The 12,640-nt window shown below is 32.9% G+C and overlaps 1 protein-coding gene across 4 annotated transcripts; it reads right to left on the reverse strand.

Moving 5' to 3' along the window:
* Window positions 1-6,539: 6,539 nt before the first annotated feature.
* On the reverse strand, window positions 6,540-12,592 carry LOC114175597 (probable beta-1,3-galactosyltransferase 3). 4 transcript variants are annotated; one of them, XM_028060356.1, is made up of 13 exons: window positions 12,081-12,583; window positions 11,852-11,997; window positions 11,088-11,181; window positions 9,692-9,777; window positions 9,593-9,600; window positions 9,388-9,507; window positions 9,202-9,265; window positions 8,749-8,821; window positions 8,495-8,615; window positions 7,954-8,041; window positions 7,755-7,880; window positions 7,445-7,554; window positions 6,540-7,032 (listed from the first exon to the last, which is right to left on the reverse strand). In XM_028060356.1, exons 2-13 carry the CDS (start codon window positions 11,968-11,970, stop codon window positions 6,884-6,886), a joined length of 1,158 nt encoding a protein of 385 aa, XP_027916157.1. In that variant the 5' UTR covers window positions 11,971-11,997; window positions 12,081-12,583; the 3' UTR covers window positions 6,540-6,883. The 4 variants fall into 4 exon arrangements, with proteins under 4 accessions (XP_027916157.1, XP_027916156.1, XP_027916158.1 ...); XM_028060355.1 differs by having other exon boundaries at window positions 12,086-12,582; XM_028060357.1 differs by having other exon boundaries at window positions 11,088-11,192; window positions 12,086-12,582.
* Window positions 12,593-12,640: the final 48 nt, after the last annotated feature.

Below are 12,640 nucleotides of genomic sequence, written 5' to 3' on the forward strand. Positions count from 1 at the left end.
TTAGATTAAAAATTATAATTATTACTCATAACACGATTTTATAAATTTGATAGTGTAACTAATGTAACCATCTAAACTATACTACTCTGTTCACATGATTTCTGTCGAGGGACCACTGATGCCTCTGCAACATGTTATAAAAGATTAAATAAATGAATACCATATTATTTAATGATCTACTTATAAAATTAATGATTATTTAATATAAGATTAATCATTATAAAAGAATGAATGAAGGGAGAAATTTAAAAGTTTGTTAGAAAAATTGAATGAAGGAGAAATAAGTTATTAATATAAACTAAGCTAACCTATCTAGGTTTAACTTTCATACTATACTTCAAAAGTTAATTTAAATGAGGAAAGAATGAAAAAATATTGTATTATTATTTGAATCATGACTCAGAGTAAAATACTTTTTACTTTAAATTATTTCATCATTGATGATTGGGGATAAATGTTTACCTTGATTAATATATTATCAACTTAGTACAAAATTGTACACAAATCAGTGTTTTTATATCTAGTAAAAAAAGTAATATCTAATTATGAAATTAGATAATTTAATATAATTAATTAATTAATTAATTTTAAGTAAAATAATAATTTTTTGTATATATATTTTAAGGTCAGTTGATTCATAAAATAAGAGGGCCAAAATATAATCTTGATGTTCATCATATTAATTAAAAAATATATATTTGTAGAGTCCACACAAACTAAATATCTAAATTTATTTTTTATTATTTAATATATAAAATTTGGATAAAAAGTAAAAAAAAAATTACATTGTATAACTTAACAAACACTTGAATCTATTTTTACATTTGAGAGGTAAATACTTTTAAACAAGTAATCAAATCAATATAATTGTTTCACATTTTGTCCCATTGGTTTAGTAAGTTAACTTAACCATGTTACAGTATATTGAGTAGACATAATATACATTCTTTGAACACATGAACAAAATAAAAAAGATGATGCTGAGGGATTGAATCAGTACATCATTATTGTTCATTCATTTATTCTCTACATTCGTATACCTGGTGTGTGGTGTGAGTAAATGTGGAGATTGAAAATAATGAATGATGTTAATGAGATGAATTGATTTTGTCTTTTTATGCATGATCGATTCCAATCCAAGTTGTAATACATTAGATCCTTGGTTTCCCAAGGGCCAATCCAGTGAATCCAGTACCCAGAACTCAGTTGGGAGGGCCACTGTGTGAGTCAGATCGTACCAGGACCACAATATGCATGCCATTGGACACTGCTGTGCTGTAGTGTCCATAAGCCATGCCAAAATCTCTTCACACTTCTCATTCTCACATTTTTTTTTTCATCTTCTCCCCTCTCTATATTCTATCTTCCTCTTTTTCACTCTCTTCAACTTCCACACAACACAATCCATGGATAATAATCCTTCAACTTCCACACAACAACCTCGTCCCTGTGAGAAGGCTTCCAGCATGAAGAAGAGATTCCTCAAAAGGGCCAAGGAACACAGGTCCAGGCTCTATATCCTAAAGAGGTGCATTATTATGTTACTGTGCTGGCAGAAGTACGAGCAGTATTGATATTCAAAACCTCTCTTTAGCAGGTGGATACCATTAACTACATCAACCCCACTTTTTTTCTTTTTCATTTTTTATTTGCAAGTTCTGTAAATCATCATCATCACTATATATATATATTATGGTTTTACTTAGAGGGAGGGAAGAAGTTATATATAGAGACAGAGATATTTTTCAGTGAGCATGTTGAGCACTTTATTGCACTGTCTGAAGAAGATTCTTCCATGAATTGAAGAAGATGGAATTAATAGGGTGGTTTAATTAGCCATTGCTGTGAATACAGTGTGACCGAAGGAGGTGGGATATCACTTGCAGGATTTACACGTTATTGTGTGAACTGACATTACTCAACTCAGTTTGTTTTCTAGTGTAAAAGAAGCTGAAAGAAAAGACATTATTTCACATGAAGATAGGGACATATCGTTGCTACTAAGTACAATGAGGTTTTGGTAGGACTTCGGTCAAGAATAAGGTTTGCCCACTTTTCTACTTATTTCCCCACTTATATATTACATAAAGCTTAACACTTCATCAAACAACCTTCAACTTTCCCTTTTTTTTTTTACTGCTGTTTGGTTACTTTTTATTTATATGGGATGGACGGTAGAAACACACTTGAATACATACTATTAGTGTATACACATCAAACAATAACAATCCATGAGTTTTATCTGACAAGCTTTTCAAATTTGAAAATGATTATTCAACACACACACATAATATGCATCTGTGCTTCTGGCAGTTTACCAAATCACATGCTAAGTATAAACTAAAATTAACTTGATTATGCAGTAGAAAATATAATGATTGATGGTGAAGGGTTGAGGGAGGAGTAAGATAGTGTGTCTCAGCATTTCATTTCCTGTCTCTCAATTAACTTGTCTTTGGTTGCATGTGTGTTTGGTTGTACATTCCAATACGATTGGCTTAAAAAACCAGAAGTTAATAATTGAAGTAGTTCCCTTAAACTGTGACTTCTTTGAATGGGTTTAGTTTTGTTTAGTGACATACTATTGGCTGAGATTTGAAAGTTTAAGAAGGGTTAGTGAATGGGATGGATTAAAGAAGAGCATGATGATAAATTTAGATGAGAGAATCTGATGCAGATCTTGAGATGCAGTTGGTTGAATAGTACCTATAAATTTTCTGGAGCAGTATTAATTTGTGTGTGTTAAAACAGAGAAGGTACTTGAAGAGCACAAGTAGAGAAACAAGGGCACGGTGTGAGCATTTATTTGGAATTGACATTTGGCCAACTCTTTGGTCTAGTTTTGGTATTTCAAAGGGTCCTCCGAAGCTGCAATTGGAAATTTTGGAATGCTCACCATTTGAGGTCTCTCCCCAAAAATAGTGTTCAGATGCCTCCATCATGCACAAAACATTCTATTACTACTTAATTAGAACAAACCCTTTCTTCTTCTAATACCATCACACTCTCTTCATGTACAATGCAACTCTTTATTGCCTCCATTAGTTACTTACACCTTTGTGTTTTTCTCCATTTATACTCTTTCTTAATCACATTTATACCAAATTCTTTCCTCAACAAAATATGTCTCAAACGTTACAATCAACAACGTTAACTGCACTATGGCCTTAACCCTCGTCTCATGTTAAAAAACACTGTTTTACTGTCTTGCATGCATTGTCGCTGTGAGCAGATTAGATAAAGCTAAATTGTAATCCAATTATTGTGAAGCAAACTAAAAAAAGATTGTTCTGTAGTTATTTTATTAATTTTGAAATTGTTTTATTCTCCTGGGTGGTGCCAAATTGTTGATAAAGTAAAACTTTTGGTTCGAAAACGTGTGCGAGCAAATCTTCCCCTTAGTTATGGGCATTACTGGCGGAAATGCTCGAAGCAACATAACATGTCACAGGGTCCCTCCCAACCTATGCATCAGAACTAATTAACACTGTATATGCTAACCTATTATTCTGCTTCTCTCATCAAAAAGGGGAACTAATTTAGGTATCACCAGCTGGCACCACAACTCTATCAAAAAGACTAACACTTCATAAACATCTTTTTTTAACAACAATTTATTCAAATCATACATCTTTCTCTAATATTAGATTGTACATGATCGTTACATCAAAATTTTCTACAGATAATGTGAAGATTTTCCATCGACCGAAGATAAAATCAATTTACACGAATCCAAATTGATAACATTGAGTTATACTTAAAGTTCACTCCTTAACATGATAATATAATAATGGGTTAAAGTCTATCCTAACAAAATAAGTTAATTTTGTAAAATTGAGTTAACTTTAAAATTCAATTCTTAATCGGATTTGATGAAAAAAATAACTATGGAGAAGTCAGAGTTTTGAAATTCATTGGAATGTTAGGAGACGTGACATCCACCTCTTCCATGGGATTTTGTGGATCCTGTTCATTTGTTTCCTTTTCTCTCTTTCTTTATTAATATTGATTAATCATAAATTAAACAACCAAGATTAAAAAAAAGTAGATTCTATGAATCATGAATATACTTTCCTAGTGATCTATGAACATCCTTGTATGGATTTATACCAAAGAGGGTTTAATTTTTAACAACTATGTCCACTTACATCTATATCTCTGCCTTTGAATGTGGAAGAAAGTGAAGATGAAACTTTTTGCACCACATAGATGTGTTGTTGAGAAACCAATTACCAAATATAATTGGTCGAACAGAGAATCAATGACACGAGTTAGCATGACTCAATCAAATCACTACATTCACAATTTGACACCAACCACTCACAAACTTTCCAAAAGCCATTTCATACTATTTGAATTTCAAATGTGGTTGGCAGCATACCAACTTACCCTCCCAGAGACTCATAAATATAAAACCCTGGAACCTCCACTCCTTCTCTTCTTGTCACACTTCAAAATATGCCTTTCTTTTCCATTTGTTTCCACTCTCACAATTTAATGTGCCCCCTCCTTTTTTTCTCTGAGTCGTTGGCAAAGTAAATGCCACCATATTTAAGGCTCTGCATCTCTCTGTCTCTCCCTCTCTCTCTCTTCTATTATATTTTAAGAATCTCACAGGACACACTCTTTACTTACTTCAAAGGAACATGCTTTCTTCATCAAACTTTCCAACGATTATGCTTTCTGGTTATGATATGCTGCAGCCACCATAGGGGGTAATTAGCTTTTGTTATCACATTTATTAACCAATGCTTGTTTGTTTCTTAAGAAAGTGCAGGAATGGAAAGTGGTGGAGGATCATACTTCAAAAAGTATAATTAAGAACTTGAGATATTGGTGCGGTTCAATCAGAAGCCAGTGTTTTATTATCCAAAAGCTCTGTGTTATTTGATTGAGCCGTGCCAATATCACATGTAATTCATCTTTTTCTTCATGCACACTACTACTCAAACTCTTTATCAACTTCGGTAAGTTCTTAGAATTCATAGATAGCAAAAAGGAATTGTAAATGAAAGTTATGTTAGCGAAGATTGTGCAGATTCGATGTTGAAGATGATAGCTGAATTAGCATGTTTTTTTGTGTCTCCGAAAAGCAGTGATGTGGGATAGAGTGAATTGGTATGGTAGGTAGGAAAATTGTTTTAGCTTTTGCATTTTGTTTTCTCTTTTGAGAGTGGTAGGGACTTCATTAGAGGCAAATCAATGAAGTGGGAATTGGCAAAGATAAATCTCTCTTTACGTTTTCTTTCTTTGCTTCTGTGTAAAGGTTCATATCATCCCATCTTTCTCGTGTTTACATTTAAAGCACTAACATTCATTTTCGACATGTTTCCAACTACAAAAGTTCTCAACTCTGATTTGCTTCTCCAAACAAATCTTTTGATTCCGCACAACAAAGAAAAGGTTTGTTTGTTATATTTTTATTTTTTTTTATTAATTATTGTTATCATTATTCATACTTTTTGGAAAATTTACAATAGGAAAATTTTCTTCTTGCTTATATTCATTTGGAAATGTAATTTAATTTTCATTTTTACATCAAAAAGTTTAGTGTTGGTGTAATAGATTTGTACTTCTTCAGACGTGTTAAAATAACTTCATATATATTACTTTTTCTATTGCCTATCAATTATAGTGAAACAATATTCAATGGATGATTATATTATAAAAAGAGAATCAAAACACTACAAAAATTTCTGCTATTCTTTATTTATTTCACTTCTTTTATTGTTTTTTTTTCTCTTTTTGGCTTTTAAGAATACTATCAAAATTGTTTATAACAAACCGTAAAGCAATTCAAAAAATACTTTCTTAAAAGCAATCATTGTTTAAAGTTTTTTCTAACCAATTTATTTTCCCTTTTGGTTGATATTGTTTGGCCTCATTATCTTACAACATTACTTTTTAATGAAATAGACCATTTTAAAATTAATGAGTAATATTTAAAAAAAAAAATAGAATAAAACTATATGCTACAGCGTATTTGGGTCACTACTTTTTATTTTGTTTACTTTTTAACAATTCAAGACCTGTTCCTCCTTTGTAAGTTAAAGATTTGTGTATAATCAAATCAAATTGAATTATATTTTATTTTTATCAAATCTCCTTGAGTTTCGTTCATTATTGTACATGATTTTTTTATACTTTTTATTGTTGATTCAAGAAAAAGTTGTATATTAATCATTGGAATACAGCTTATATATAGAAATATATTTATGCATATCTGATTAAAAAAATTGATTACGAATTAATCTAACATTTATTCTTTACAATTAATGCAATTTTTTTTTCCTGACAACAACTTTTGAAGATTACAAGTTTTTTTTTGTGATTTATAATAAAAACTAAAATTAGGTGTCAGTTTCTTTTCTTTCTTTCTTTTTTCTCATAATTTAGAGTTGTATTTTTGCATCAACTTTTCTTCTATGAATGAACAATTTGTTCACTGGACAAATAAATCACATTATTTATTCAATGACTCTCATTCAAGACTTCATAAGATGTTGTTAGTGAGGTAAACAAAAATGAAAAGGTAACACTTTTGAGAAACAAATAAAATTATATTAAACTTGTGTAAGAAAAACAGAAGAGAAATAATGATAATTATTATGAAGAGTAAGACATGACAGAGAACTAGAATGTAAAGTCCTCCAGCCACTAAACAACAAAAGAATGGGTTTTGTTACTGCTGCTACTATACTCTTCCTCCTTCTCTTTCTTCTCCTTTGCAGCTGCAAAAGGGTTGCTTGTGTCCTCAGTTCACAAAAATTGTATCTTAATACCATTTTAATCCACCTACTACTACTCTTATACTACGTCTATGGCCTGCGCCATTCGTGTGTTCTTCAAGCTTTCTCAATTTTTATTTCACTACTTCTTTAGTTTACAAGGTTGCACTCCACAAAGCGTTTTCATCCTCTCCACAACGCAGGTGAACTTCTTTCATCCTCTCTACAGACCTGCAGATTCCACTGCATTTCCAATCAAACGAAGCAACACATATATTACCAGCCTGCGCCTTCCACTCGCAATCTGCAAGAGGGTAGCACCACTGTTGGTAAATATAAAGACCTACGATCTTGTCTTCTATACCGGATGTCGATTTCAGAACCAGTATAGGAAACTTTTTATACCATATGCTGGTTATAAAACCGACATAGAAAACTTTTTCTAACCAGCATAAAATGGCTTCCTTGCACCAGTGAAAGAACCATGTAAATTTATCATTTTGTCATGTTTACTTCGAATCACAGAATTCAGAAAGAAAACTACCTTACAAAGAATCATAGCATGACATCTCGAACATTACTAGAACAATTGGATGATAAGTTTTTCATTGGTTGCTCAGATTTATATAATGCTTTTGAAGAAGTGTTTGATTAATGATAGTGGGTAACATGAATTTTCTCTAGAATAGATTATGGTACAATAAAATAGAACATACCAGGGGGTGTGCCACAACACATTCTCCTATCATCAACATGCTCCACGTCTAAACCAATAAACCAAGATCCCAATGAGACATCTTCGTTGGCATATCTATGAAGCACATCCCTGGTATTGTAAAATCAAACTGTTATCAGTCCATCAAAGTAGCACTAAATGCCACATTAGTTTGTATAATATTCAATTCTTTACTAGTAGATGAGAGTCCATGAAGTTGTTAGTCTGCATAATGAGAATCTCAATATCATCGACATACAAACACCCACTTGCCTGTGTTAACAGTTTTGAGAAAGGAAAACAAGACTTACTGATTTATTGATATATAAGTAGCCAAATCTTGGGAAATGGCATATAATTGTCCTGTAGCATGACGGAAGTACTTGTTTCCCACCTCTCCAAACTTCCAGTATTCTGGTTCATGGTATTTCACTCCCCTGTGGTAAGACGGTTAAACTAGGAAGTGTATTTAAAGTACAACACAAAAATACAATACACAGGCTTTCTTACTTCTGAGCAAGGACAGGACCGGATTTCATGCACCCAACATACACCCGAGGTTTCATTCGGTGCATGCTCAAAGTCAATGCAAGTGTTGCTGAGATTGGAAACGGCACAATAAGCACAATGAGGAAAATAATGGTATATAATGAAGTATATATTATGAAGTGTAGTAAAAAAAATCTAAAAGAATCATTAGTCAAGTGAATTTTATGCCTTTCACTTTTCTGCCAATTTGTATCCAATTAAGCAAACACTCCAAATACAGCTATGAGGGCAACATAACAATTACAAGAATGTTCTATAGAGAATGTATCAGCTGTCAATATATAACAGTTCAATATACCAAACATAGAGAAAGCATTGCCATGGCTTAATTGAAATGATATGGTGTTTCTTTCTAAAGAAATGAAGTTATTTTTCTGCACATATCATGTGTAAAAACTGACTTACATTTATCACCTCAACTTTTACCGGTTACTTTCTCCTAACTCTCCACATATCATATTATCAATTAGTAAGGATACACGCTGAATATTTTTTCTGTTACCTAAATTGACATGAACATCATCATCAACTTTAATATAAAATTCCGCATCCCACAAGGCAACAGCAGTCGAAAAGTAGGTCTTTGTCTTAGCTGAGAGTTCTAGGTATCCCTCGACGTGGTTCTGCTTAACACATGTATTTTTTTCATCAACAAAAAAAAATAATAAATAAATAAATAAATAAATATATATATATATATATATAAAAGATATGGATTATGCATCTAAATGAAAATTGGAGGGAGAGAAAGATTACCAGCCTCAAAAAGTCAGCATGAAGCCTCTCCTCAGCTTCAATAGCTTTGTCAAGAATGCCACCAGATGTAGAACTATAGACCAAAAAGGCTAATTAAATCTGTAGGTTATGGTTTCTTAGCATCTCAAGAAAGTATGAACTCAACCAACCATATTGGAATTCATCATATGGGTGAGCCCAAGGTTTCATGACATTGTGTCATTGATATAATTATTTATTGTTTCATCTACTAAAAGAACAAGTATACCACCAATCAACACAAAAAAGACGATATAAATAAACACAACTTGCACCAGAAAGAGGTAATACAAGGTAATACAATTATCAGTTGGATACAATTTGATAGTTAGGCCACAAAACAAAGTTCTGAGATCATGAGAAAATAAGCGCAACAGAATTATCAAAAGTAGGAAAGCACAACAATAACGGAAAGTGAATATCAGGAAATCTCACCTGTGACCTATAACAAATCGTATGATTATGCCCTTTTCTTCCTCCAACTTTTGCCTTTCATTAGCTAATGAATTTCCATTAGAAACCATGGATTAGATACATGATGGCATGGAATTTCTTAAGCATGCTAAAGGAGAACTTTTGTGAGAGGAAAAACTAGAAAGTGATGAAATATCATTAAATCACCTCGTGGCATCCAAGTTGTACGAACAGAATCTCTTCGTTTCCTGCTACTGAAAGCTGTATTGATCCCTATAACCATGAAATATTTTTTCCTGGTACTTGATTCATCTGTCTCTGATTTCCCTGACACAGCACAACCATTCAGCATAAATTCAGGAAGTAGCAAAGCAAATTTAAGATTCAGTTCCAACGTAGATTTTTGTCTTACTTGGTCTCCTGCAATTCATGTATAGAAATGGATTAGCATTATAGTTATTTGATACGAATATAAGTAAATCCCATGCAAAGAAGCAGTGGCTTGGCTTACTTGACATCATTGTTGACATCATTGTTGACAACATTCTGTGTATTTGAAACTTCCACTTTACTGTAATTTGAGTTTGGCCTTGCAACCTTAAAATAAAGGTAAAGCATCAAGCAGAACATGTCATCATTACAGATCTTTTTTTCATAAATAGCACAAGATGCAGCTGAAAGTTATATGCCTGAGATTTTAGCATTACTTTTCAAAAAGCAAACAGAGAAAAATGTGTCATATAAAAAGTACTCTTATTTTGCACCTAAACCCATGGATTTAAATCCCTCATAGTAGTGCATAGCATCCAGCCCCAAAAACACTACAGTGAGATAGTGGATGGCAGGATATGTGCAATCTTGAAATATTTATATAGTTTATGTACATAATTCTCAAAAACGATAAAAAAAAATACTCAATGACATTCATAATTAAGATAATGCCATAGGTCTCTTAAACAAAACATACAAATAAATAGAAACAAAAGTCAAATCTTCACTTTTACTGCTATTATTACAGCTTTAGATGTCATTGTGGAAAGGAAACAAACCCAAACATATCCCCGCCTAAAAAGCCTTAAATGAATCTGTTCTGAGGCTTTTTTTTTCACTGAGCAGATAGCACAACTATAGTGTGCTATAACCACTATGTCATACACTACAACTGCTACACTAAACCACTCTACTATTCAACCCCTGTACTGTAATCAAGAGCCATTCAAAGCTTAGTCAAAACCTAATCTTTTGAAACATTTGGTTGGTCTGGAACCCTCTCAACGAGCAAGAGTTCAACCCTTTCTCCCTTGTTAATATCAAATTAACAATAAGTCAATACAAATGAATTGGTGGCATGTGCTTGTTGTCCACACTTCATGTCCAAATCAGATGGCATATCATGGACAACAAAAATACTCTAAGGTAAAGTTTGGCTCAACTATTTTTGGGTTTCTCTTAGAAGGAGAAGTTAGGCCAAATACAATCCTTGCAAAGCTCCTCAGAATATAAGAAATCCTTTGTCTTAATGAACAAATCCAAATGAGAGAAAACTTCTATAGAAACAATGCAGAGGAGTTCATTCTTATTAGATGAAGAGATGCTAAAAGATGTTGGGCTTAATTCTGAAGGCATATTCATCCCCAATGAAATAAATTACCAAAAACAAAGATACATTAATGACATATTCCACCATTCTACAACGAGTGCAAATGAATAATGAACTAACCACAAATGTAAACAAGTGTAAATATATTACAAATATTGTTTTCTTAGCTCCTGATCATTTCAAGGGAGAGGAACTTCTACTGTTGTTACAAATTCCAGTAGTAGTTATAAATATTATGGGATGGGGGTAAATGCATGCATAACATACAAAAATATAATATGTACAAAAGAGAAACAGACACACTTACTGTATTTAGATTACAACCATCAGAGTTTAATTTTATTCTTTCAATCTCACTAGTAGTCCCTGGAAATTCTACATATTCAGGCATAGACCATATCCTGAAGCAAAACTGTTGTTAGCATTACACATATATCATAATCATTAGCTCCCTTGAGATCTAGTTTAGTAACTACCTATGCCTTCAGCATCTGATAATAAAAGCAAAAAAGTTGTGAACACTTAAATGAACTCAGCTTCACAAGTTGATATTTGTTCAAACATGATCAAAACCACCGAAGGCGACGAAGAAATGTCAAAAAAATATGACAGGCCACACCATGTGTAAAGAAGCCTTCATTTAATTAAACTCAAGGCAATGTCTAAATTGAATTAAAACTTGACAATTTTCAGCAACTACGTAGATAGAGGGAGGGAAATAAAATATGGATACCCACCAATCACTTTTTTTATTCAGAGGAAAAGAAAGAGATGCAAGAAGTGGAAGAGAGTAAAATAAAATAAAATGAGTTTGAATAACGTTGGTACATTTAATGAAACGAACAGAATATCATGTGGAGAATTGTAAACAAATATTTACAATCGAAGTAGAAGTGTAAAACAAACAATAAAAAAGAACAAGAATAAATGTCCCAATGCAGAAGACAAAGGTAATAGAATGTCCTTTCTTAGAGCATAACCACAGTTTGCAGGAACTGATCACTGGCCGAAGATAACTAAAGAAAGAGAAAATTTTGATACTCAAATATGCAGAGCCAGAAGGGAAAGTACCTATTTGTGAAGAACATTCCAGCACAGAAGCTTGCCACACAGAGCAGAAGAGCCCATTTCCTGTGCAGAACGTTCCTTGCACTCAGTTCTACAGCTCCTCCCTTGCTCTTCATGGACATTCCCCTCCCCTCTTTTCCCTCGCCTCACTATACAAAAATGCACAATGAATTAAAAACACAACGAGTTACAAAGATCAATTACATGCGAAAATTATAAAAAAGAGGCAAACTTTACAGCTTCTGTGGCACCCAGCCACTATCCTGTTCCTTGGGGGCAAGAGAGGAAGACCCACTTAGCCCCTACTTTGCCCCTTTATCTTCCAGTCTCTGAGAACCGCCCCTTAAACGCCTCTTAACACCACAAACGTTATTCGCAATCACACTTAAGACAACAGATAACGGCAACAGTTACTCAAGTGTTTATCTTCTCAGATCTTGTCCATCATCAGTTATTTTGCTCCCATAAATCCCTGGTTCTACAGTTTTTCAGCTCAACTCAAGTGTTTGGTATGCTTCATAAATCACAATTCATTAACACTAACAAAACCATGCCCCCCAAAAATAAAATCCCACTAAGAATAGGGTAACAAAATTTTGTGTGTAGTAAGTAAAGTTATTTGAACAGAATGGTGTTTTGGTTTCTTATAATTTTCCTTAAAAAGTGTCGGTTGATGATAAGTGAGCATTAACTTTACCATGACACTTGAGGTTTTCTCGAGAGTGGGTTGAATCCAGTTCAGATGGATCCCACCCGAATGCAATTCAATCAAATTGTGTGTACTTTTGCAAT

The sequence above is a fragment of the Vigna unguiculata genome, chromosome 3, assembly GCF_004118075.2.
Source record: "Vigna unguiculata cultivar IT97K-499-35 chromosome 3, ASM411807v1, whole genome shotgun sequence".
NCBI classification, from domain to species: domain Eukaryota; kingdom Viridiplantae; phylum Streptophyta; class Magnoliopsida; order Fabales; family Fabaceae; genus Vigna; species Vigna unguiculata.

Coding starts and splice junctions, on each gene's coding strand:
- LOC114175597 (XM_028060356.1), bottom strand. CDS start 11,970: ATGTCCATGAAGAGCAAGGGAGGAGCTGTAGAACTGAGTGCAAGGAAC. Junction 9,778..11,087: donor ATGGTTGTAATCTAAATACA/GTAAGTGTGTCT, acceptor CTTTATTTTAAG/GTTGCAAGGCCAAACTCAAA. Junction 7,033..7,444: donor GTGTTGTGGCACACCCCCTG/GTATGTTCTATT, acceptor ACCCTCTTGCAG/ATTGCGAGTGGAAGGCGCAG.